This window comes from Mauremys reevesii, linkage group 5 (assembly GCF_016161935.1).
Source record: "Mauremys reevesii isolate NIE-2019 linkage group 5, ASM1616193v1, whole genome shotgun sequence".
NCBI classification, from domain to species: domain Eukaryota; kingdom Metazoa; phylum Chordata; order Testudines; family Geoemydidae; genus Mauremys; species Mauremys reevesii.
In genome coordinates, this window is record NC_052627.1 from 36,581,081 (window position 1) to 36,606,086 (window position 25,006).

Here is a 25,006-nt window from a genome sequence, read left to right on the forward strand (position 1 = left end):
ATGGCCATTTACTACTAGGACATGGGGCCTGCATGTATTAATATGCTTCACAGGCAGCTCTTTCTAAAAATGGTTTGAAAGTCATATTCATGTTAGCTCTGCTGCTCCCCCCACACCCACCCCAGACAGCTCTGGGATGACAGAGTGGCATACTATTTATGTAATTACATTACGGGCTCTAATACTTGAAAAATAACTCCTTTTTCCCTTTGTTCTCTGTTACTAAGATGTATAGATAATGACAATCCCTGAGCAGGTTGAGAGGATTTTAGAGGTTCACTCCTATTTTTGCCACTGACGAGGGAAAGGAAAATATTTACAATTTCACTGGACAAGTCTGGTATCTGTAATTGTTTTTTAAATTGAAATTCTATTAAACAGCAACAATTTGTTCAATTAGGTTAGCTATTCCAGTTCGGTAAAGTCTACAAGCAAGTTTATGCAAAAAGACATGCTCATCTCTTCTGCCTTTACATGCACATCTGCAGCTGAACAGTAAGTAGGAGCTGTGTGGTGTGAGATCTGCTCCAACAGCATTACTCACCTTCAAGTCCCGATGGACTACTCCCATCTGATGACAGTGTAGCACAGCCTCCAGGATCTGCTGAATGCAATGACTGCATGCAAACACCAGGGGGCGTGTGTTAGTTCCAAGCTTACACTCACTGTCTGTATACTCTCAGCGAGACTGGGTTAAAGTGCAAAACTAGCAAACAACTGAAGATGTTTTACACAACCTTCAGAAATGTACACACATCACTCACACAGAGCAGTTACTATCTCAGAAATGCCATGCCATGTGAAGGCTTTACCTTATTTTAACCCATTTTGATCTGTACAGGGAGTTTGGAAGAAGGAAGGTCAACGTGGACTCCACTTGGGGTTTAATGTAGAAGTCCTGTTAACATGGATGTGCTGTTTTGGAGATTACTGTATTTTAAAAATGCAACAAATACTGAAAATGTGTTGATAACATTTTTTAAAAAGTTATGTTAAATATTTAGTGGCATTTGTTCCTTTTCCTCCCTTACTTCCTGAGAGCTCTCTGTTGCATTAGAAATCATAGCAGCCATTAAGGTAAAATTACTGTAAGTAATGTATTTTAGATAACTTATTAACTTCTCATGCTTTAATTTAGTTGGAAATCTTCATCTCTTGCCTGAGAGTTCATCATACTCTAATGGAGCAATGTGTGACCAGTTGTTCTGCTACTGCAACCCATGGTCTCAGAACAGAAGTGGTGTTTAAATCTGCAGGCTGACATACATCACAGCCAAAGTGCAACTCCAGGTGCATTCAGAATGATTAATGAAATCCCTTCCAAAATATATGCATCATACCAACCACGTTCAGCTAGGTGTGATAAGTCCAACACCTTAGAAGGTTACAGGTTTTAATCTTAAAGCAACTACTTCCCCTTTTGCCATGATGTATGTTAGGCCTGTAGACTTGCAAACTGGAAAGAGGCATCATGCATTATTTATTCTTTTAGTCATTTTGAGGGTGAGGAGGATAAGCAAGGGAACATCTCAGCCAACCCACCCTCTGCCCTTTCAAAGTAAAAAAAAAACTCTTATCCAATTGATGGGCACCAGATACTGACCTTCAGGTCTCTGTGAACTATGCCATTTAGGTGACAATGATTAACACTTTCTAGAATCTGCTGTATACAATGACTGCAAAGATACAAGGGCAGAATGGAAGGGAGAACATTTTAAAGGCACATAATCACATCAAATACAAAATAAAATAAAATTTTAACAAAATATAAGGAACAAAAACGGATTTACATTTCTTGACAAATCTTAATTGCACATGGAACGGGAACAAAACAATGCTGAATATAAAAATACACCTCCACCCCGATATAACATGCAGGGGCGGCTCCAGGCCCCAGCATGCCAAGTGCGTGCTTGGGGCGGCAAGCTGTGGGGGGCGCTCTGCCGGTCGCCGCGAGGGCAGCAGGCAGGCTGCCTTCGGCGGCGTGCCTGCAGAGGGTCCGCTGGTCCCACGGCTTCGGAGGACCTCCCGCAGGCACGCTTGCGGGAGGTCCGCCGAAGCCGCGGGACCAGCGGACCCTCCGCAGGCATGCCACCGAAGGCAGCCTGCCTGCCGTGCTTGGGGCGGTAAAATGCCGAGAGCCGCCCCTGATAATGTGACCTAATATAACATGAATTTGGATATAACGCGGTAAAGCAGCGCTCTGGGAGGGGCGGGACTGTGCACTCCAGCGGATCAAAACAAGTTCGATATAACGTGGTTTCACCTATAACGCAGTAAGATTTTTTGGCTCCCAAGGACAGCGTTATATCGGGGTAGAGGTGTATTTCCAGATCTAAAACAAACAAAAACTAAATACAAAAACAAACAAAAAAGACATTTAACATCTAAAGTGTGGTATCATCAAACAGAACAATTTGTGTGGTGTTTTCATTCAGCAGCAAGGAGATTTTTAAAGAACATTTCAAATCTTAAAAAAAAAATAATAAAACAGAAAAAATCTGGGAGGGCAGTGAAATCCTTAAGTAGTTTCTGATGTACTTTCTGAGAAAGTTTATAGTCTGACATCAATATTAACACACAAGTGTTGAAATAAGGAAATGAACAAAAATGAAAAGATACAGAAGAAATGAGAGTAAAGATTAAAAAATAAACAAGAAAAAGCAAAACATTTATCATTTTGAATATAATGGTTCTTGTAGAAAGTATTAATGGGAAAATAAATGTAAATAATTCAATAAGGAGGTATACATTTTCATTTAAAACAGCAGTGACAACAATAATTTGGTTAGTTGGCACGTGTAAAATGGAAATCAGCATTAAAGGCCCTGAACTAAAATGTTCAAACATGGGTGTATGAATATAGGTTCCTAAATGGATAAGTGTACAACCAAATGATGAGAACCCATAATTCTCATTGATATAATTACCACTGAAAAATCAAGCCGCTTTTATTTAGGTGCTTAAAACGTGGAATTAGCAGCATGGTTTTATACATGCAATTTGAAACTTTTGGCCAATCTATAGTGCCAAAAAATCACAGCTGAAAACTTTGGTTTTCTACACCAATGGAATGATTTTCAGACATTTTTAGCACTGTTACGGCCAATGAGAAGAGCTCATTTTTACTTCCCATTGGGTCAGAAATCTGGGACTATATGTATTGTACTTGGCAAAGGGCCATGGATTTGATGCTGATCATAGCAAATGTTTTCGCCATGAAATTCAGTAGGTAGGAACAGTCATAAATCAGTAAGTAGAGCCCAGTTTTGAAAACCCTTTCTTACATGAGTAGTCACTAACACATTTAAGTAGTCCTATTGATTGTTTAAACTGCTTGCATGAATAAGGACTACTTAGGTAAGGGTTTGCTGGAACAAGACTTATTTTTATTATAGATCATGCATCTATAAAGCTCATTAGCTACTTCTAAGGACACACACAAACACATACATAGATGCATAACACCCATAAACACTCCTCTTGTTTAATACAGAATATATTTGTATGCACCCCTTTGCATCATATAATAACTTTTAAGACAGAATAATCACCTCAGGTTTTATTTTCTTTAAAAACAAAGCATAACCACTTTGTGGCATTTGGCATCAGCATTAGAAAATGTGACTGTTTCCATAGAACTAAAGAAATTAGGGTATGCAAAAATTATTGTCAGCCCTCCACAACTGCTAATCCAGTTTTCTCCTCTGCAGCATGTTTTATCCAGCTTAGTTTTAAATGTCATGAGCGATCAGGTTTCCACCCCTTTTCTTGGGAGATTATTTTTCAGTCTAATCAATTTCAGTGTCAGGAGGTTTCCTAACATCCAGCCCAGATTTTCCTTAGTTCACCATCATCCCATTACTACTTGTTATACACACTTGGGACACTGCTAATGTTTTCTCTCTGTCTGCTAAATGAAATTTAAAGGACAGAATATTTGTGCTGTTATTTAAAACACTCCCAATAATGTGTTGTACATAAAATGACTGTGGTCTAAAAGAACAACCCTTACCATTGTAAAGTACTGACTGAATGTTATATTGCTACATGGCATCTCTATGTGATTTGGGTATTATAAATATATAGAAGCAAAATATCTAGCTAAATTTATTTTAAAAGGAATTTTCCCACAGAAGTTAGCAATGGGACAAATATGAAGAGGTGCATTAGGGAACCTAATGGACCAGAGTGTTTGCAGATTTGGAAACGTCATGAGTTCAGCAGAACACTGAATTGGGAAAAGACTATGGTACCCTGGATGCCCCTACCTCTAAAGAATCATGTTAAGGTTCAGTCTTTTCTTCCCTTTTTTCAATAAGCAGTTGCAGTTACAGTTAGTAACTGTAGCTCCACAATCTGAGCACTGACAGACACACAGTAGCTATTACCGTTTGTTAATGGAAAAAAATGTATCTCAAAGGAAGGAAAAGTTTTTTGGATTCAGAACACAAGTAAAACTAAATATGTAGAGATTTTCAAAATTGGTGTGTATGTCACATTAAAGTATTATTTCCATTCTACAGATGGGAAAATTGAGGCAGAAAGTGTCTTTGCTAAGGACAAGGTAGGTGTCAGAATCAGGTTATAATACCAAGGGTGAAATCTTGGCTCTATTGATGGCAATGGGAAATTTACCATCACCCAAACTGAGCTCAAGCCACTAGACCATGTCTATCTTCCAAATCTAACAAAGCCTTGATGGGAACTATAGATGAAGACTGAATTGCTTTGTTCTAACTGATGCCAAACACCATAAGTAAACACCAAAATAAGTATATATGCTAGCATAATCAAAGACAATTGTTAAAATCTAGCAATAAACAACATTCTAAAAATCAAGCACTTACCTGGCATCTGCTTCACTGTAATATTCCCTTGCAACTATATCTTCAAACAGTTCACCTCCAGTGACTCTGTGAAAACAAATGATTCATTAGCGCCAGAAGCAATGTGGCAAAAAAGTATCTTAAATTATTGTTATGGATATAACCATTATCCATTTTTTTTTTGTGGAACAGGCTGTCATCCTTATTACAATGCCAGACTTTCCCAGCTAAGTTCAAGAAGCTGCAACTGCTTACATCGGGGTGAATTTGATCTACAACTCATGTCGTGCCAGATCCTCCCCCCCAATACACAAATTATGAACATGTACAGGCTGCAATAATGTTTGTATATTTATCTTGTGGTAGAAACTGACACAGGATAAATATACAAAATTTAACTAATACAAAGTATATATAAGCACAAATAAGATCATCTTAATTTTGTCATAGAGTTCTTTAAAAAAAAAAGAAGAGTTCAAATGCAGCCATTCACCAAAAACCCATTAGAGTGAGGACATGTAAATTCATCCAAAATACACACGAACAATGATATCAAGTATGTTCTAGGAAAAAGAGCCAGCTTATTAAATCAGGGTATGCACCAACACGTAACATGAACAAACATCCCCAATATACTTTAATGGCCACCAGTTCAACAGAACACTTATGAGAGTGTTTAACTTTAAGCACATGAATAGTCCTATTAGAGTCAGGGTGTTTAAAGTTAAACATGCAGTTAAATGCCCTCCAGAATCAGAGCCTTAATTATCAGAAGACTTTACTGACTTCTCACTAAGCCATAATTACTAATTTGGCAGGCCCGCTCAGTCCTGGTGAGTTCTGCCCCAGTCACCACGCTTGAGAGAAGTTCTGTTCTCCCTCCAGTTGCAGTCCTGAATGAAACAGAAGTCCAAAGATATGCTGCCTTCCTCACTGCATCCTTAAAAGGTCCCTTGCTACCACAAACAGATATCCTGAATTGATTGTTATTCTATTATAAATACACTACTGTAATCCAGAGGAGGATTTAGAATAATTTATTTTAAATTTACAAAAATTCTACTTACTTTTACTTGCTTCTTCCCTTTCCACCATAAAATCCCACCTCAGTTTGCATATCTGTATAGAACCTAAAAAGACTCCTTGCAAGAAGTCTGAGTTATATGTATGCCCTTTCTGTTGGATTTTTTTAAAAGTCTTGCCTCCAGTGATCTCTGCATATAAGGTGATTCCAGGATGTCAAGTCTCCAAAGAGGTCATATTTCATCATAGTATATGAATCAAGTGAAGCCTTTTATAGCACACTGTGTTAGAAAATTGTCAAACTAGAAATTTTAGCTCTGGGCTTGTCTCCATGTTGCGTTAGACTGCACTAGAGGGATGTAAACTCCAGTGCACTACCTGATCTGACCATGTTGTGCATTACCTAACCTGCCTGGACCCTGCAGGTGCACACTAAAAGTTCCCTAGTGAACATTAATGTAGTCCTCTGTACTACATTAATGCACATTAGGGGACTTTTAGTGTGCACCAGCAGCATCCACACAGGCCAGTTAGTGTGCAACATGCCAGTGCTCACTAGAATTTATACCCCTCTTGTGCAGACGAGCACACTGTATAAACAAGCCCTCTGAAGCAGTAGAAGAATATAAGGAAGGTGTATTAAGTTGCTTGAAAATCCATCGCTTTAAGCACATTGAACTGCGTTTTTTATTTGCAGAACCTAATTGTATTTTATGTGAAAAAGTAAACCGGTAGTGGGAGCTGAATTCTACAAAACTGCATTATTTATTTCCCTATTGCTGTAGTAGTTACTTGTGGCTAAATAGCTATAGGCTGAATATTAGTTATTCAGTACAAAAAAGCAATTAGCTGAGACACAGGAATGAACTGCTCAGTAAGGAGAAAAGCCCCCTTTGTAGAGGCAGGTTGTTGCAAATTGTATTTTTATTTTTCTGTGTCCATTTGCTGGCTGGAATAAATCCCTCATATTCTAGGCTAACATATTAGGGACTCTGGAGCGCAATCTACTTCATATAACAGAATGTTATTTCATAGCACAATCTGTAGCAAAAACTAGGAGTTATATTGCATTCACAGACAGGTTGCCTAACTGTCATTTCTTTTTGTCTTCTACCCTCCAGTGTTTGAGTTGGTTGTTAAGGCATAAAAATACCTGATAAATGCATATTTTAACTCTCCTTGGTAGCTCCTATTACATATATTTTTGTTTGCTTTGTTTTTGGTAAAGAGAAAAGGTTTAATTTTCACTGTTACGTGAATGAATAAAAACAAAACATCCTTTCATCTTGTGCCTCACTAGAACAAACTCTTTAGATCCAAGCCGAAAAGAAAAGAAAAAGCTTTTAATCAAAGCAGCTTTTAATTAAAGAGTACACCAAAATGTTGCTTATTCTAATCACAATTGAAGAAAAGGGAAAATGGCTACATATTTACTGACACTGGATGTTTACATGGCATCCACAGCTAGTGCTATGAGATGGAAAAACAAAAGCAAGAAAAATAAAATTGAAATTTTACTGACAGAAAACAAATAGCCAGAAATTCCTGCATTCCTTCCCCTCAAAGAAAAGAATTAGACTCTTAGGGAACCTTCAACATTATCAGCAGTGTAACTGGCCATGGAAAGGACAATAATAATTAGAACAATTAACATTCTCTCCCTTCCTCTCACCCTGGCAATTTAGTACCGAAGTGGCCACAACGCATTCCTACCAACGTGTGAATAAGTTTTACTTTGCAAAGAAGTTATTTCCTATATCTTCAGTTACAAAACAAATATAACTGAGAGGGGTCTGAGGTGCCAAGCATGGATATAAGCTTTCCCAAAGATTGGGGGTGTTTGGTTATGAGGTTCTGGTTGCATCTCTAATGCAATAACATGAACTTGAACCATGATCATCAACTGCAGAAATAATTAAAGGTTAATCTCTAAAATCAATTTATACAGAGGAAAATTAATGCAGCCCATATCTAAAACATTAACTTCCTAATATTAGGATCTTCTGTTTAACCATTTATCAGGGCTTGACTAGAGAAAAACTGAAAGTTCTGCAAAGCACTATGGAGAAAGGAAATGCATCATGTATAGAGATTAGGTTATGTATGCAAGGTTGAAGCTAGCTTCCAGATACGGACTAGACCTCACACTGTACAGGTGCAGAGTGTGGCATGAATAAGCAAACTATAATGAAGGAGCAAACGTGATTCTGACTCTGCACTAGAAAGCTAATGAATGGCTGCCAAGTCACTCCCTGCAGCAATTAAGGCCTAGGAGGGAAAAACACAGCTAGGGGCAAGGACTGCATTTTTGTGGTATGGACAGTGCCTAGCTCAAGGAGGCCCTGATCCAAGGAGCAACGAGGCAATGCCACAATACAAATACTATTACTCCTACTAATAATAATCAGTGCCTCATAATAAAGTTCACACTTAAACCACTCTCCTCAGACAGACATAAGAACATAACATAAGAACATAAGAAAGGCCGTACCGGGTCAGACCAAAGGTCCATCTAGCCCAGTATCTGTCTACTGACAGTGGCCAATGCCAGGTGCCCCAGAGGGAGTGAACCTAACAGGCAATGATCAAGTGATCTCTCTCCTGCCATCCATCTCCATCCTCTGACGAACAGAGGCTAGGGACACCATTCTTACCCATCCTGGCTAATAGCCATTTATGGACTTAGCCTCCATGAATTTATCCAGTCCCCTTTTAAACATTGTTATAGTCCAGCCTTCACAACCTCCTCAGGTAAGGAGTTCCACAAGTTGACTGTGCGCTGCGTGAAGAACTTCCTTTTATTTGTTTTAAACCTGCTGCCTATTAATTTCATTTGGTGACCCCTAGTTCTTGTATTATGGGAATAAGTAAATAACGTTTCCTTATCCACTAAGGAAAAGACCTACCCTATTCCTAATTTCATCCTTTTTTTTGGATGAAAATAAGGGGGGTACTGGGGGCTTGAGACTTAATGCTTTTCAGTGTGGATGACTATGTATAGTCCTTGACCCTCCTTGTGCCTGTTTCATTTGCACTGCATTTGCACTGACACACAACCTTGAATATCACACTGCACGGCACACACGGGCTGCAGCATCAAGGCCTACAAAACATATTTTGACTTCCTGTTAAATCTTTGTACGGAAAGCACTGAGCTGTGGCTTGTGCTTCCGCAGGGGAGCAGGCTGAAATGTCGGCAGGAGCACTGGAACTAGAGGTGCTGACGTGCTTTGCATCATGTACAGGGTTTACAGGTTTGTTCAATGGCGTTCAGCACCCCCACTATAAAAACTGTTCCAATGCCAGTGAGTGCAGGAAAAGGGAAGTAATCACATATAATATCGTAAACTACAAGCCATATCCTGAACACACAGAGGTCAGATTTATTATTGATTCAGTGAGAGCAGCATCAGGTCCTATATTTTGTGGAACCTGTAGAAAATTAAAGATAGGCGCTGTGATTGATTTAGAGTATTAGCTACAGGCTGGTGACATTAAAGGGGTGATACCATTGAGTCGCCCTGGAATTCAGTAATAGCAGTCCTGGCATCAAAGGCTCTCTATTTAGATAACTAATGAGGCTCAGTAAGGCATGGCATCAAGCTGAGCTGGTATGCACCACTGCAGTTAACATGGCTTTGAGCCAAGAAGTTGTGCTCCTTAGATATTGTGAATGAAGACTGTGTAGTTAGAACCTTTCAAGAAGGGTGTACTGGGGTCTTATGGTGAACATCTCCTCTTCGATATCAGGAAAAGCAAGGTGACTGTTGGGGTTTCCAAATCATCTATGTAGACATACTGGATGAAGGCTTTTGGGTAATCTGAGATACTGTGAGAGTATATTTAAGTTAATAGTTATTATTCATTTAGAGCTGTGTCTCTCAACTGTTCCAGAGTACTGTATCTCTTTCAGTCTGATTAGTCTTGTATACCCCCAAGTTTTACCTCACTTAAAAACTAACAAAATCAGACATAAAAATACAAGTGTCACAGCACACTATTACTGAAAAATTGCTTACTTTCTCATTTTTTACCTATATTCATAAAATAAATCAATTAGATTATAAATATTATACTTACATTTCAGTGTATAGTACAGAGAGCAGTATAAACAAATCATTTTCTATGAAATTTTAGTTTGTACTGACTTTGCTAGTGCTTTTTATGTAGCCTGTTGTAAAACTAGGCAAATTTCTAGATGAACTGATGTACGGCCTGAAAGACCTCTGTGTACCCCCAGGGGTACATGTACCCCTGGTTGAGAACCACTGATTTAGAGAAAGATCATTCAGTATTTATTTACATTGACTTCTTTATAAAAAGTGCGTTAAGTGTATACATGTATCTATTCCATATATAAATCTTATTCCTCCCCTTTGTTACTTTGACAATAGTGATAAGTGTTAGTAAAAGTAATAAACCTGTCTTAATTTCCATAACCTTCTGATGGGTGCTTGATAATAACTGTATAAGGAATCAGTAACCGGGGAGGAGGATGAGCTTAACATTGTTCAACCTTCAATAACATGGAGGTCAGGGACTCATCACTTTTCCCTGAGTAACTCTATAAAATAGGGGGTTGGTGGCAGCAAATCAATTGAAAATTATCTTCTAGATTAAAAAAAAATATAAAAGAACCAAACCAAACCAAGCCCTTCTTATGGATGATTTCTGTAAGGTAGAGCTTGCCAGGACAAGTGTTTTCATTCAGTTAGATATTCACCAGAACTAAGACCTATGAATATACTACTATCATCCAGAAAACGCTTTAAGGTTCTTTTGCAGACAGATATGATTGAAAAATGGTGTGCTGTGTTTGCTCACCACTTAGGCACTGCTGTCTGTTTCCTCCTAATGAAGTGTTAGTGGAGGGAACAATGGTGAATATGGAAATTGCTGGATTCTTATTTGTAGGGATTTGCAAGTTACACTATCCTGCTGTGGCACCAGGTAGCATCTACTTTCTAAACAGGCATCTGTCATGAATTATTTCTTTACACTGGGTTTGATTTGATTGTTCTGTTCCCAATGCATTCTGCACATGCCAATGATATATTTTCTGTTCCTGTCTTCCATATATAACTTTCTGAAGAGTGCATTACAATGATGCCAAATTAAACGTGTTTACTTTCAAAACAAAACAGAGTAGTAGTGTCATAAACAGATAGTTACAGGTAAAAGAGGCATTAACCCTTAAAGGGTTAAGAAGTTCACCTAGCCTCGCTGCCACCATCCCCCAAGTACTATTTTTTTCCCCTTGGGTAGTCTTGAGAGACTTCATCAATTTCCTGAACACAGATCCAAACCCCTTGGATCTTAAAACAAGGAGAAATTAACCATCCCCCTTCCTTTCTCCCACCAACTCCTGGTGGATCCAGATCCAACTCCCTTGGATCTAAAAACAAGGAAAAATCAATCAGGTATTAAGAAAAAAGGCTTTAATTAAAGAAAAGAATTCTTAACCCTTTACAGGTAAAAGAGACATTAACCCTTAACTATCTGTTTATGACAAGTAGTATCATACAGAACTGTCAAGACTCTCTACACCAGGTGCATCTTTTTGTGGGAATGCATATGTGGGAACAAGAGGGAGGGCTTCCCACATAAAGCGCAGTTACTTCCATTTCACCTTAAAAGAGCAACAGCAGTTAGCAGTTTTTCATTGTTCTGTTTGAGGGCATTTGTATTCAGTGCAATGAATTTTATAATCACTAAGTCAATTTCTAACATTTGCTAGTGTTAAAGTAGCTTCTAATATTGTCTTTTGTTGTGATCATTTAGAAGAGCACATTTACCTCATGTATAGAATATAATTGCTTAGAAAAGCTTATACATATCAACAAGTCTTTAACAGGAAAAGGGCAGGCTCTCAAATTGTTAACACCAATAAAAAATCTCCACAAAATAAACATTCTTTTTTTTTGAATCTCCTGGTTTACACTTGTTATTTACTAAAATAGCTTTCATTGACAGATACAAAGGGGGAAATAATAGCCTTCGAATTACCATGGCTGTATATTTTTACATTGGTCTGTGACCTTTTTCCTTTCTGCGGCAACACACACACACACACACAAGCCCCTTCTCTTGAAATCCTACACCAATGCTGATTGTAACAATTGTATTCCAACAAGTACTCTGTTTTACGACAGGTCACATTGGACTCTATGAAAAAGGATTTAATTGACTAATATAAAAGAATCTTCAAGTGGTTTAGCTGTTTCCATTCAGGTACCATAACTGCCAGCGTACATGGAGGTAACAGGATTTGAACTCACTAATATGAAAAGGTGACTTGTTCATGTTTTTTTCCACTGTAGCATGCAGGTGCTAAATGATCTTGAACAACCTTTATTTCATAAGTAGAGCCTCCTTAGCTAAAAAAGGGTAGAAAGGCAGAAAACTTCATGAAGTCCATTAGGGACATCACAGGTTTTAGTTATCTGGGAATCACTCATACACTAGGGGAATCGGTAACATAAAAGCCCTAAGAAAGCCAGATAAGAGTCTATTCCCCTTCCACCATTTCACCTTCCATTAAGATTGCCCTATGTGATGTTTCTCTGTATCTACCCACCTCTCCCATCTCACATAAACAGAGGCAACGGATCGTGGAACAGAAAAGTAATTATTTGTATCTATTACAAATGGTCAAAAAATGAAAAACTAGTTTCATGAAAAAAACTGAAATTGTTTTAATTTTGAAGGATTTGAAGTGTTTCCGTTTTTTAAACATTTCAATACTTTTTGGGAAATGTTTATCAAAAATATCAAAATGGCTGCTGAACATTTTTGTTTATTGGAAACTTTTCTGTAAATGCAAATTTTTATAACTATTTTAATAATGTCTACAATAGTGTTTTTGATCAAATTTGCAAAAAAAATTTCATTAAGTAAACATTTTTGACTATGTTGACAATATTTTGTGAAAAAATATTTTGAAAAAGGACTGTTTTTTGTTGAAAACACTTTTCCTTCCAAAATTTGTTACCAGTTCTAATCTCTATGCTGTTTCAGTTCAACCATAATCTGAATACTGTATTCAGTTTTTGTCATAAACAACCATAACAACATTGAAAACTTTGAGTGTATTCAAAGAAGAGCAACAAAAAATGTTAGGAGGGGAGGCTGAAGGAAACATAAAAGAGCTACCTACGTATAGAATGAGTCAGAAATAAATGTTCATGTGTATGCATGTGAGCATATGTATATGTGAGGTGGAAGGGAATAAAAAGTAATTTCAGTGACCTGGTATTACTTTGCTCACTGCCCCATGCAACTATCACATGTAATCTAGAATGCCCTGCATGTGCATGTGCACATGCATGCAAGTGCATGTAGGAGACAGAGAAGGGCAAGGGTTGTAAACAATATGCAACATACCCACACAAGAGAATGATCCCTCCTCTGACGTACATCAGTATAAATCATGACTAGCTTCAATAAAGTCAGTGGAGTTTCAGTGGTATAAAACTGATTTCGGCAAGAGGCAGCTCAGGCCTCCAACCTTAAATTCACCAGTAAACACCAGTGAATGCCTGCATAGTCATAGCTAGCATGCATTCTTAAGTGTTTTTTTTTTTGTCAATCCCAGGTCTGTTGACACACCTCCCCATGAAAGCTATACCTATTGGGAGGAGCAGGCTAACAGGGATCTGCAGCACTATTTACAAGGGCTCCTTCACACTTCTGCATAAATGCAAGTCGGAGGATTTACACTTGGGAGAACTGTCACTTTGAATTCCTGAATTTTTGTGCAATTAAAATCTCAACCAGTGAATTAGCTACTGTTTCATAGAATATCAGGGTTGGAAGGGACCTCAGGTGGTCATCTAGTCCAACCCCCTGCTCAAAGAAGGACCAATCCCCAGACATGTCCCCTTCAAGGATTGAACTCACAATCCTAGGTTTAGCAGGCCAATGCTCAAACCACTGAGCTATCCCTCCCACCAAGGATAAGGGTGCTGTTACGGAATGTTAGGCTAATAGTTAAGGAATGTTAGGCTCTGTAAAATTATATAGTAAGATAGTCTCTGTCTTGAAGAGTTCACAATCTAAAGAAAAATAACTGAAAAGGTCATGTAACACAACAGAATAAAAATGATTCATGCAAGCTTACGCCAAAGATATACCAACCAAAATGGTTCAGATCAAAGCACAACCGGTATTAAGGTATACAAACGAACCAGCAAACTCTCCTTTCAAATAGCAAATTTATCTAGAACAGTCATTGTAAAGAAATTGTCAGATTGTGAAAATTATCCCTTTTTCTACTGACAGAAAAGCCCCCCCCTCAGTTTTTTGGGTAGTATGCAATTTTAAAGGAATTTATGAAGATATGGTAGTATTTAATCCCACACAGTCTGAAAGCAACCATTAAGATAAAGGAACGATTCCGGATGGGGTGGGATATGGTAGTGTTATGCCACAATCAGAGACCACTTTAAAAAAAAAGCCAGGTATGTAGTTTCTACACTAAAGAAACATAGAAAGGACATTTTTGTAGGATATAAAACATTCTAAATCTTTTACCTCCATTAATTTTTCTAACAAGTCACCAAAGTGCATTTAAAAGTAGACATTTATAACTGCTGCAAATGATATAATGTCTCATGTCATCAGAGGATTTAGAGCACTTCCAAAAAAATAGTTATTTTTTAGTAAAAATAAAAATAAATCCATCCCCACTAAAAACAAGAATGAAACGCATACTGTTCCCACCTTCCAAGAGACCTCACAATCAACCTACCTCCCCAGCTTGCAGGATTTCTTTTCTTTTGTTACTCTCTCTGACTCTTAGATGGCATGTTTCACAAACATATAAATACATGCAATCCAGTCTTCTTAAAGAGAACCACATAAACGGAAACACACATTGCCAGCTATTTCCCTGAGGTGAGCTGCAGGCCTCTTAGGCTATTCATAGGCTGATTCTGATTGTCTGGTCCCTTATATAACACACACAAGAAACGTACACTGCAGAAGGCTTGTCTGTCTCTGCAAGAGTGTCTTTGACTTTGAAGTCAACAGAATTCATTTACATTTGCATTGGTGGAACAGCAGAATCTGACTCTCTTTTTGTGCTATCCCTACCAAGTTATAGATATGGGGTGCAAAGAGCTATTTGACATTTGTATACTGATCAACTGTCCTGGCCCACATGGTACCTATAATTTGCTGAGATACCCTTTCTGTTATACACCCAATATACTGCACAAACACAGCAAGTGCAACTACAGTAGATATAGCTTCTAAAATATATATTAATAAAAGGGCTAAACACAAAAAAGCCCCTCTGCCAGTTGCCAGAAGAGATGACTCCCACAGAACTAAAACCTTTATACTGTAGCATATCTGACTTATATCTGCCTGCACCCATGAACTGACAGCAATAACATTTCACATGGGTGGAAAAATCTGTCTTTCCCAGAGAAGATGTGTGTGACATCAGTACATTTCATTTTGTTTTCACATAGAGACCTTGTTATACATAGATCAAGTTACCAAGCACTCCCCCTTTACTAGTTAGAGCAGTGGTTCTTAACCTTTACTGCAGCCTGCACCCCTTTGGTTCTCAAACTATGTTCTTGAACCCCTTATCAAAAATCAAACTATGTTCTCGCACCCCTTGTCAAAAATCAATGAAGTTGGTCAGTTCTTTAAACCTAGATATATTTTTTGTTTGTATATTACAGTAATCGTTAAAAAAGGTATGTTAATACATAGGTTTGATTAAACAAAGTAGTTGTACTTACGTGCCTGTGCTTAATTTGTGTATTCTAAACAAATCTGGCATGTCTTGCACCCCCTGAAAGAGCATCTCGCACCCCCAAGGGGTGCGCGCACCCCAGGTTAAGAACCACTGAGTTAGAGTAATCTAGGAGCATTTAAGAGAACAATATAGGATCAGCATGGGCAAAGGATATAAACAGCTGCTTTCTGCTAATGTTACCCTTAGTCTCTGTGACAACAACCTTTTGGCAATAGCTTTTGTCTCTACTAGTTATAATGTATACAATTCGTCAGTGTTAGAATTACTTTATTTCTTAATAGTACAATATATTATAATGAAATAAATATATAGATGCAATCGGTGTAAAAAGAATATCAACAGGGAGGCATATGGACTTAAAGACTAAACCTTCTTTTTAGAGGGTGCACAGGATTTTCAGCTTTGCAATTACTGAAATGAAATGGCAATCTGAAGGAGGACTAGTGTTGCTATAATAAGAGAGTTCCTTGATACACGCTGTGCATTCTGAATTCCACTGGAACAATGTTCAAATGAAGCTGCTTCCCCAGGCTGTAAAAGCTGTACATCAGGAATAAAACATGCAGAGCATTCTTCGTCTTTTCCAGGAAATCAGGTTTATCGTTCAGTCTAGCAAACACAGAGCTTTCCTGTGAAATGGCAAAATCTCTACCTGTTTATTTTGGTATGTTTCCTTTTGCTGACAATTTCCTCCCAGCAAACTTACATTTCAGAGTCATATAGTCATTTGGCTTCCTAAATATCTCATTTGTATAAATTCCATAGCAGAAACTCATGTCATGAGAGTTTTTTTCAAAAGTGTATCAGTATGACAAAAATAGAAATGTAATGATAGTTACAAAGTATACATCATTGTGAACTTCCGCTGGGCATTCACATTAGCTTGATATTGCATTTGTGATTTTCTCTTTAAGCACTAACTGCACCACATACAAAGAATCTAGACAACCACACACACAAAAACTGCACTAAAAAGTACATTGTTAAGGTAGCAAAGTCAAGAACGCCAAAATTAGGAAATGCCAGAATGAAAGTTTCCTGTGCAACCTTAATTATGCTCCATTGTATATATACATTATGATAGTGTTTAATTATGTACATTAATTATTTTTCCCCACAGGACCCCCACCACTTTCAGTGCAGATGGGGCAGTGCTCACTTAATGAGCACCTATTACTTTCTTTTCGTTCTACGTGTGGCCCCACGGCAACCTTATTTGCTGTGCATTATTCAAACCCTATTTTAAAGACAGAACTTTTAATTTAATTATGGATGTTTGGTATGGTGGCTATCATTACAATATCTGAGTGCTTCACAAACAATAATGCATTTATTTCCCCTGTGAGATGAGTAGATATTTTTATTCCTATTTTACAGATGGGGAACTGAGGCACAGATAGACTAAGGACAAAAGTATAGCTGGGTTGGACCTGGAATTTCCATCGCGTGGGAAATATGCAATTTCAAAATTTCTGTTGTTCTGATTCCACAGCCTGGAAGCCCAATCTCCCCAGAAGCTTCTCCAGCAGACTGCCAAGGAACCATGGAGGCAGGTGAACTGGCAGGGAATCAAGTTTCAGAAACCACTCTGGTTTCTGCCAAAATTTAGCCAAAAGTCAACATGTTCCCAGAGAATCTCTCTGTTTTGATAAATCAGCATTTCCTGATGGGAAAATGTTCTGTCTGGAAAGTTCTGGCCAGCTTTAGTCAAAAGTTTCCACTAATTGGGGTGCCCTGAGACTCGTGGGACCTGATTTTTCAAAGTACTTAGCATTGTAATACCACTTCATATGTTCAAAGCACAGCTCCCATTGACTTCAGTTGCAGCAGTGAGTGCTCAGCACTTCTGCAAATCAGACTTTCAGTCTCAAGTCAGGCAACCAGAAAAAAAAGAGGAATTAGTGTCCATCTGTGAAAAGTTTGCTTTAACAGATTTGTGTAGCATCACATGGGAATTCTCTGCAGAGGCAGAGATAGAATGCAGTTCTCCAGGGCAGCACTGAACTGCTTTAACCATGAGACCATTCTTTCTCTTCCTGCAATCCCTGCCTCACTCACTACAAACCTTCCTATTTCTGCAACAAATGAAGCTGGGGTCCCACAGACCACAGCCTCATTCACTGAACACCACTGATTTGCCTCCAGAGCATGTCCATCGTGCTGTCCAACATATGCACTGAATGAGGCCGTGGTCTTGTGGAAAAAAAATAATACATGATCATGTAATTAAGCACTACATCACATAATGTACACACACAAGGTGGCTGAATTAGGTAGAGTTCCATAGACAACCTTAATCTTGGCATTTCCTAAATTTGAGTGCTTGACTTTGCAATCTAAATAACATTCTTTTAACATCGTTTTTTTGGGGGGTATAATTTCCTAGGTTTTAAAAACAAACTGAAAATACAGAAATTCCGTCATATAGCATATGGACATCAGTAGCTTCTGTTGCACAGACCTGTGCCACTTAATCTAACAGAGTAACCGATAGCAGTAGCAGGCTGTCATACCTTATGTGGATCAGCACTAGAGGGAGATAAGACATGCACGTTGCCAGTGGGTTTCACAGACATTTGCCAACAGCAGAGGAATGGGGAGACTCAGGCATCTTGGGTTCCATTCCAGATTCTGGTGGGACATGTGCTCCAGTGGGCACAGATTCTTCTACCCATTCCCCTCAAGACTGGTCCCTTCTATTCTGTGCCTCCAACCAGTTCCTGTCTGAGTCCTGTTTCTTCCCCACTCCTGGCTCCTCACCCAGTGCCATTCTCCTAACTTAACTAGTCCTAGTCTCCACTGGTGAGGTTTGTCATCCCAGCCCCAGTTGCCTTGCTGAGCAAGTCCTATTCTCACCCATCTGAACTCCCTGTTCTGGCTCCAATCTCCCTCACTTCCAGTTTTCTTGCCCAGCTCCTCATCTGATCTGTCGCTCTCCCACCTGCTTCCAATGCCTGTCCCCATGGATCTCATCCCCACTGACTTCCACTCCAGTATCCATCCCTGGGCTCTTCATCCAACCTCTTTGTCCTAGTCTCCCTGCCCATCCAGGCTCAGTTCCAATCATTCTCAATGACAAGTCCCAATTTCCCTCCCCCCCGGCCAGACTCTAAGTTCCAGTATCTCCAGACCCACCCTCAAGTCCAGTTCTTGTCCCCTCTGCATTTGAGTCAGGCAGCAGATTCCTTCTCCACACTGCCTGGGTTCAGCAGGGACATCAGTGAAAATACAGGCGAGAGAGTCTCACTGCTCTCAGTTCTGGTGCATGGTCCCAGTCTGGTCAGCAGCAGCCCTGGCTGGAGCATATCCAGCATGCATGGACTCAGGGAAATTAGCTAAAAAGCTCTAGCAAGTCTCTATTGAGCATGTGCAAACTGAAATTTTTCAAAGCCAATACCGTGGCCAAATTTTCATGGATTGCCACATGGATGGCAAAAGGCACAACCCTACCACATCTCTACCTCATCCCTTAAAGGTAATAATTGGAGATATACCAATCTCCTAGAACTGGAAGGGACCTTGAAAGGTCATTGAGTCCAGCCCCCTGCCTTCACTAGCAGGACCAATTTTTGCCCCAGATCCCTAAGTGGCCCTCCTCAAGGATTGAACTCACAACCCTGGGTTTAGCAGGCCAATGCTCAAACCACTGAGCTATCCCTCCCCCTATCCTTTCTGAACTTCAAGCATCTGCTTCAAAGCATGGAGGCACTAGAGTTTCTCAGACAAAAATAAATGGTTGCCAGAATTTTTTAAACATCACCACCACAACATATTTTCTCCTAGTCTCACTCTCAGAAATGTCTGAATTGTTTTGGCTAAAATTCTCCCTCAAAATTCATCTTGAGGTAGACCCCCAGCATGGAAAATTTCAGCCTGTATGGTTCAAGTTTGGCAAAGTTATCAGCAACTGAAAACAGAATCTTTTAACATGAAGTGTCAGGCAACCTTAATGACAGGTGACACTACTAGTCCCATCTATAATACAGTATTAAATGTACAGAACCGATAACATTTTATTATATGACTAGTATATTACATATTAAACACTTATAGTAATTGTAAAATCCACAGAAAGTAATCACAGGATGGGCTAGTTTGCTGTGAGATAATGAGAAAATCCTTTACTAAATTTCAAGAAGAAAATCCTTTAGTAAACTTGCTAAAAGTCAAATTTAAAATAAACAGAATTTTAAGCAGCTACAGCTATGGGTGAAAAAAGATCACAGCTGTGATTAATAATGTCAAAACATATAGCAGTTTGGTGTTAGTTTAAGCTGATGTTCAAAATATGTTCAGGAGGGTTTTCAACATTTGGATATGCAAAGCTTTGCACATGCTGTTATCACAGTGACATATACAAGTCAGATGTGTACACACAACTGATCAGTTATGCATCATCTTGGCCATGTGCATGCACATCATGTTATGAGCTTATTTTTGCTCCTAAAAATTTTGAACATCAGGTCCCCGGTGTGTTTTTGTTATACAAGCATACACAAGGCATATACTTACAAATCAAAGACTAAGTAATGGAATCCTTCTTCTGATATGCTGTCATGAAGCCGCACTATTAAAAGAAGAAGAAAAAAGAGAAACAGATTTATCTCTCACGACTCTGTTTTTTCACTCTACCCCAGGTTTTTTGGTTGGTTGGTGTTGTGTTGTTCTTCCACCCTTTCTCCCCAACCCTTTCTCAAGTTGTTTTTTTTTGCTTAGGGATTTTCGTCTTGATGAGATAAGAAACAAAACTGTTCATATGATTCACTATGTACTTATTTTTAGGGGTGCCGTGTTATGCCAGAGAAGCGCTCTGTGATCACTTCCTATACTCCCTCCCCACAACATACATACAGCAACAGGCACGAGCATCACTTTGCCTCTGCCCTTAGTGTGTGATAGAATTTCTGCAAACACCATCTGAAAATATATTGCATTAATATTAACGCCAACCAACTAATTCCTTTCCCTTGACAAACACTCTCTGACTACCGGTCTTTGAAATAAGAGTGTACAAAGGTTCCCAACTGCTGAACTTCAACTGTGTTAGATACACGGACGGTATTAGTAATAAAGATTATTTTCTCAAAACCATTAACCAGGAATGCAATATAAAAATAGTTAAGTGTCAACTAATGCTAGATTTCAGCAGAACAAACTACTCTAAGCATTGTTTTAACAACTAAAATGTTCAATAAGCAGACACAAATATATGCCAGGGCAGAGAAACAAGAAAGCATTATCTTTTGCAGGCTTCATTGTGAATAAATCAAAAGCTTTTGACTATATAAAAGAGAGATGAATAAAAAAAAACAACCTCAAAACCTACACACTTCAGTTAATATTATGAGACACTGGCTTTATGTAAGTAGAAAGTAGCCAATGTTAAAAACAAAATTGTAGCTTATGCAGATAATTAATTGTGTTATTCTTGTCAGTTTCTCAAAGTCTAGCTAAATTAACTGCCAGCAGTTTCAGTCCAACCCTCATTTAAAATGTCCAAACAAATGATCTAAGAAATAAGTAAATTGCACTCTACAACACACTGAGTCAAGTCCTACCAAATAGAAATACAACACATTTTCCTTTCCAAATCCACTCTTTTGTTTAGTATGTATGTTTTTGCTCTTGAGGTACTAATGGAACAGTCTTCTGAATGAAAAGGGTATGGCTTGGTGTGAACTCATTTTCTCTCTGCCTTTCTAAACAGAAAAGTAAAGAGACTACAGAGATCACCCACCACCACTGAAGACTCCACAAAATTGGTGGGTACATCTCACTGCAATAAAAGACTTGTGGCATGGCCACAGCTGGCCAAGGTTAGCTGACTTCGGCTCATGGGGCTTGGGCTGAGAGGCTATAAAATTGCAGTGTAAAACCTTTGAACTTGGGATGAAGCCCGGGCTTTGAGACCCCACAAGGGGGTTGGGTTTCAGCTGACCTGGGCTCAAAGACTTGGTGCCATGTTTTTTTGTATTGCAGTGCAGACGTAGCATGTGATACATACAGCAGCTTTTCATAGGCTGAGCACTGGCACCCAAAAGACACTGAACCTGAAGTATCCCAAATGGTGTTTGCAATATAGAGTAGCACAGTTGATCTTCAGAACTCATTGCCACCAGATACGATTCAGAACAAGAGCTCTGTTGGATTCAAAAAAGGATTAGCTCTCTCTATGGATACCAGAACACCCAAAAGTGTTACTGGTAAAGATTAACAAACAAACAAAATAAAATGTTGAAAGGTACAGATGCTTCAGCGTATAAGCCAAATTCTAACTAATGAGGTTTATGAATAATTTTTAACTTTGTAGTTGTCATTCCACAATTATCTGGTGCAAGATTTCTTGAACCTTCCTCTGAAGCAGCTGGTATGAGCCATTATTAGATATAGGATACTAGACTAGATGGACCGTTGATCTGATCCAGTATTGTAATTCCTGTTTTCTTATATTCCCAGAGCTGTATGAACTTTTCACATTGCAACCTAAATAATATGAAAAACTGCCAATATTAGATACAAAATTACATTAGTAGAATTTTGAGACTGCGAATATTTATCTGAAACTCACAGCACAATTAACAGGTTTCCAAGTTTCATAATTTTGCTATGATTTCATAATGAAACTTGAGAAATTGGTCTCTGTTTGGGGTGAAATGTACTGTTGTGGACTCTTGTGAAATCTTATAGACTATAGAGAGTTTAATGGAACTCACCATTAGGTTATGTTGGGTTCAAATGATTTTTTTTTTTTATAAAGTAGTGATTACTAGGTAAAGTAGGTGAAAAATTATATTTGGAGAACTACCCTGCAAAAAGGCAGATATCCCCTTAAACTATAATTGTATGTGTGCATTCTCCTCCTGTAAGTCAACAGGAAACAAAAACAAACTTGTGACAACTAACCAGGTAGCTGTGGATAATGCTGTAGTTCTTCAGAAATACATCATGGTTCAAAGCTAAGTTCACACGTCCTACAAAGACTCTTTAGCCATAATACTAAGACAAGCATACAAAAAAGAAAGATAAATGGTAGAATTAGAATATGATCTGTGTTATCCCCCCAATAATTATAGAGTATATAAGTATAATGTGCTCTCTCTGTTTTTATAGAAATCAATATGACATTTTGCTGACAGGCTATCCTTTTGTGTGTGGAGGGGACAAGGGGATGAGGAAAGGTTGCTACAGTAAGAGGAAGGATTTTGGAGATGGAGCCTCCTTCAATATATACTATATTTACCCTATTCTGTCATGTTTTCTCTATTCTACTATTGTTTATTTATTTTACTGCACCCAAAATTGTGCTAGGCGCTTCACAGCAGACAAAAAGAGATGTGATCTGTGCCAGAAAAGTGTTTACATTCTAAGGATTCTGCAAACAACTATACAGATTAACAACTTTACACACACACAAAGAATCCCACTGAATTTACTGGAATCCTTCACACAAGTAAAGTTATTTATCTGCAAAAGTACTTGCAGGATTTTTAGCTGTGACTAGCAAGAGTGACGAGTAGGCAGTAGATGGGGTGCAAATGCATAAAGGTCACAGATATGTAGTCATGTAGTTGTGGTGAAGCCTTATGGACATCATGACTGTTCTAGTCTGTTATGATTGCAAAGCAATATTTTATAGGTTTTTTAAAATAATTTTGTGACTATGCATTTCGATAATTTTTCCTCTGCAAATTTCTAACTAAACATAAACCAGTTATATTTATGTGTAAATCAGAGTCATTCCAAACTCCAAGAATCTTTTACTTGCTTCATTTTCCTTGAAAGGATGTTTTACAAACTGGACTGTTCAAAGGGAACTTTAAGAGATGTGAAGCCATGTGTAGAGACAGACAAAAAGGAGTGTTGCAACTTGTGTGTATGGGAACTCACATATTTCACCCAGCTCTGATAGTGAGAGCAGTAGAGCAATCACTATTTGTACATTTGCACAGGTTACTCCTCTGTCTGTTTCATTAAGTGTCAAACACCCACCTCAAAAGACAACCTAAGAAATCTCCAACAAGTTCAATGCACTTTTGAAGTCACATATAATCCTTTTTATAAACTAAAATAGTGCAAGCCTGTAGGCTTACGAAAAGTGTCATACCTTTTCAATATGAAATAATCCAATTGCATTACAGCATTCAGCATACTGGATCCTTTCATTCTAAACAGGTGACCTATTAACCCTTACAAAAATGGCCACCACACCCCTCAAAACTGTTTGTTCTCATGGTTTCCAAGTGGGAGCAGCAGTATGAAGATTAGATATGGCTTCTATCAGTGGAGAACCACAACAGGTTAGGACTCTTACCTGGAGTCCCGCCTGCCCTGCCTTGCCTCACTACTGAAAGAAAATTCCCTTATTTCCCGCATGTACCCTTCACACTCTGCCTCCACCTGTTGGCTCACCATTAAATTGGGATACTATCAATCAGAGATGGGTTACCTAGGAATGCTCATCTGTTGGGGGTCAGGAGGGAGTTAGCGCACAGACTGACGGAACTAGCAAAAGGATTTAGAGGCACCTTGGAGTTTTGACTAGGGTTTGGTAAGGGGGAGGAATTAGAGAAGAAAACAAAAATAGAATGGATTGGGTCTCTTGTACAGGGGAGGGAGAAGCAGGAGAAAGGACTTAATTAGCCCACAGGTAACTGGGAGCATACCTTTTGAGAAGCACCTAGAATGAAGGACAATGAGGGGCATTAAATCTGTAAAACGAGGAATATAATGTAGAACAATCTCCCGCCTCCCCTAAAAAAACCAACCCTGTATCCCTCCAGTGGCTCCCAATATCCCCACTTAGACTTCTCAGTCTGTCTCTCTCATACAGGTCGGTCGCATCTTTCAGCTTTATGCGGTCGGCAAAAACAAACAAACAAACAAAAAACAATTTTAATACTGTACCTGTAGTGCGGGCGATTCCCCCCGCTATTCAACTCAATGTAATTTTGACTATATGTGGTTTTCGCTTTACGCGCTAACCGCAGAATGGAACCCTCGTGTAAGATGAGACTTGCCTGTATTGTCTATTCCTCCTACCTGTTTTCTGCCTCAGACGCGAGTGATGAAAGGCTACAAGTGAGTAGGCACAGTACTGGCAGATCATGGACTTCAAATCTATTCCAGGGTTCCATAGTAGCAGCGGAGGAATGTAGCAATAGGGGGAGAAGAAGGGAAGGAAGTGCACAACAACTATACCCTCCAGAGCTCAGCCAGATTTACAGGCATCTATGAATCAGCCAGCCAGAACAACCAGGAGGATTAGTTTCAGGAATGTCTGGGGAAATGGTGGGTCAGCAGGACAACCCTCCCATAAAATAACCTTGAGGAGTAAAATCTTGAAAAATGTGAGATGCTTGAGAGGGTTAGTTAGGACCAGAGG

At 38.8% G+C, this 25,006-nt stretch overlaps 1 protein-coding gene across 25 annotated transcripts in view; it reads right to left on the minus strand.

Annotated features, from left to right (window-relative positions):
* Positions 1-25,006, minus strand: part of CAMK2D (calcium/calmodulin dependent protein kinase II delta) — a 254,852-nt gene that overhangs the window by 91,147 nt on the left and 138,699 nt on the right. For 21 of the 25 annotated variants that reach the window (XR_005598922.1, XR_005598921.1, XR_005598923.1 and 18 more), the window contains exons 4-6: positions 20,137-20,191; positions 4,851-4,916; positions 1,604-1,676 (exon numbers count right to left, since the gene is read on the minus strand). Coding sequence is in view for 13 of the 25 variants with exons in the window: in XM_039539733.1 (XP_039395667.1) it covers positions 1,604-1,676; positions 4,851-4,916; positions 20,137-20,191 (194 nt within the window). In the remaining 12 variants the exon portion in view is untranslated. Of the gene's footprint in view, positions 1-544; positions 618-1,603; positions 1,677-4,850; positions 4,917-20,136; positions 20,192-25,006 lie in introns of those variants that run through there. The other 4 variants (XM_039539744.1, XM_039539746.1, XR_005598931.1 and 1 more) reach the window with 3 other exon arrangements.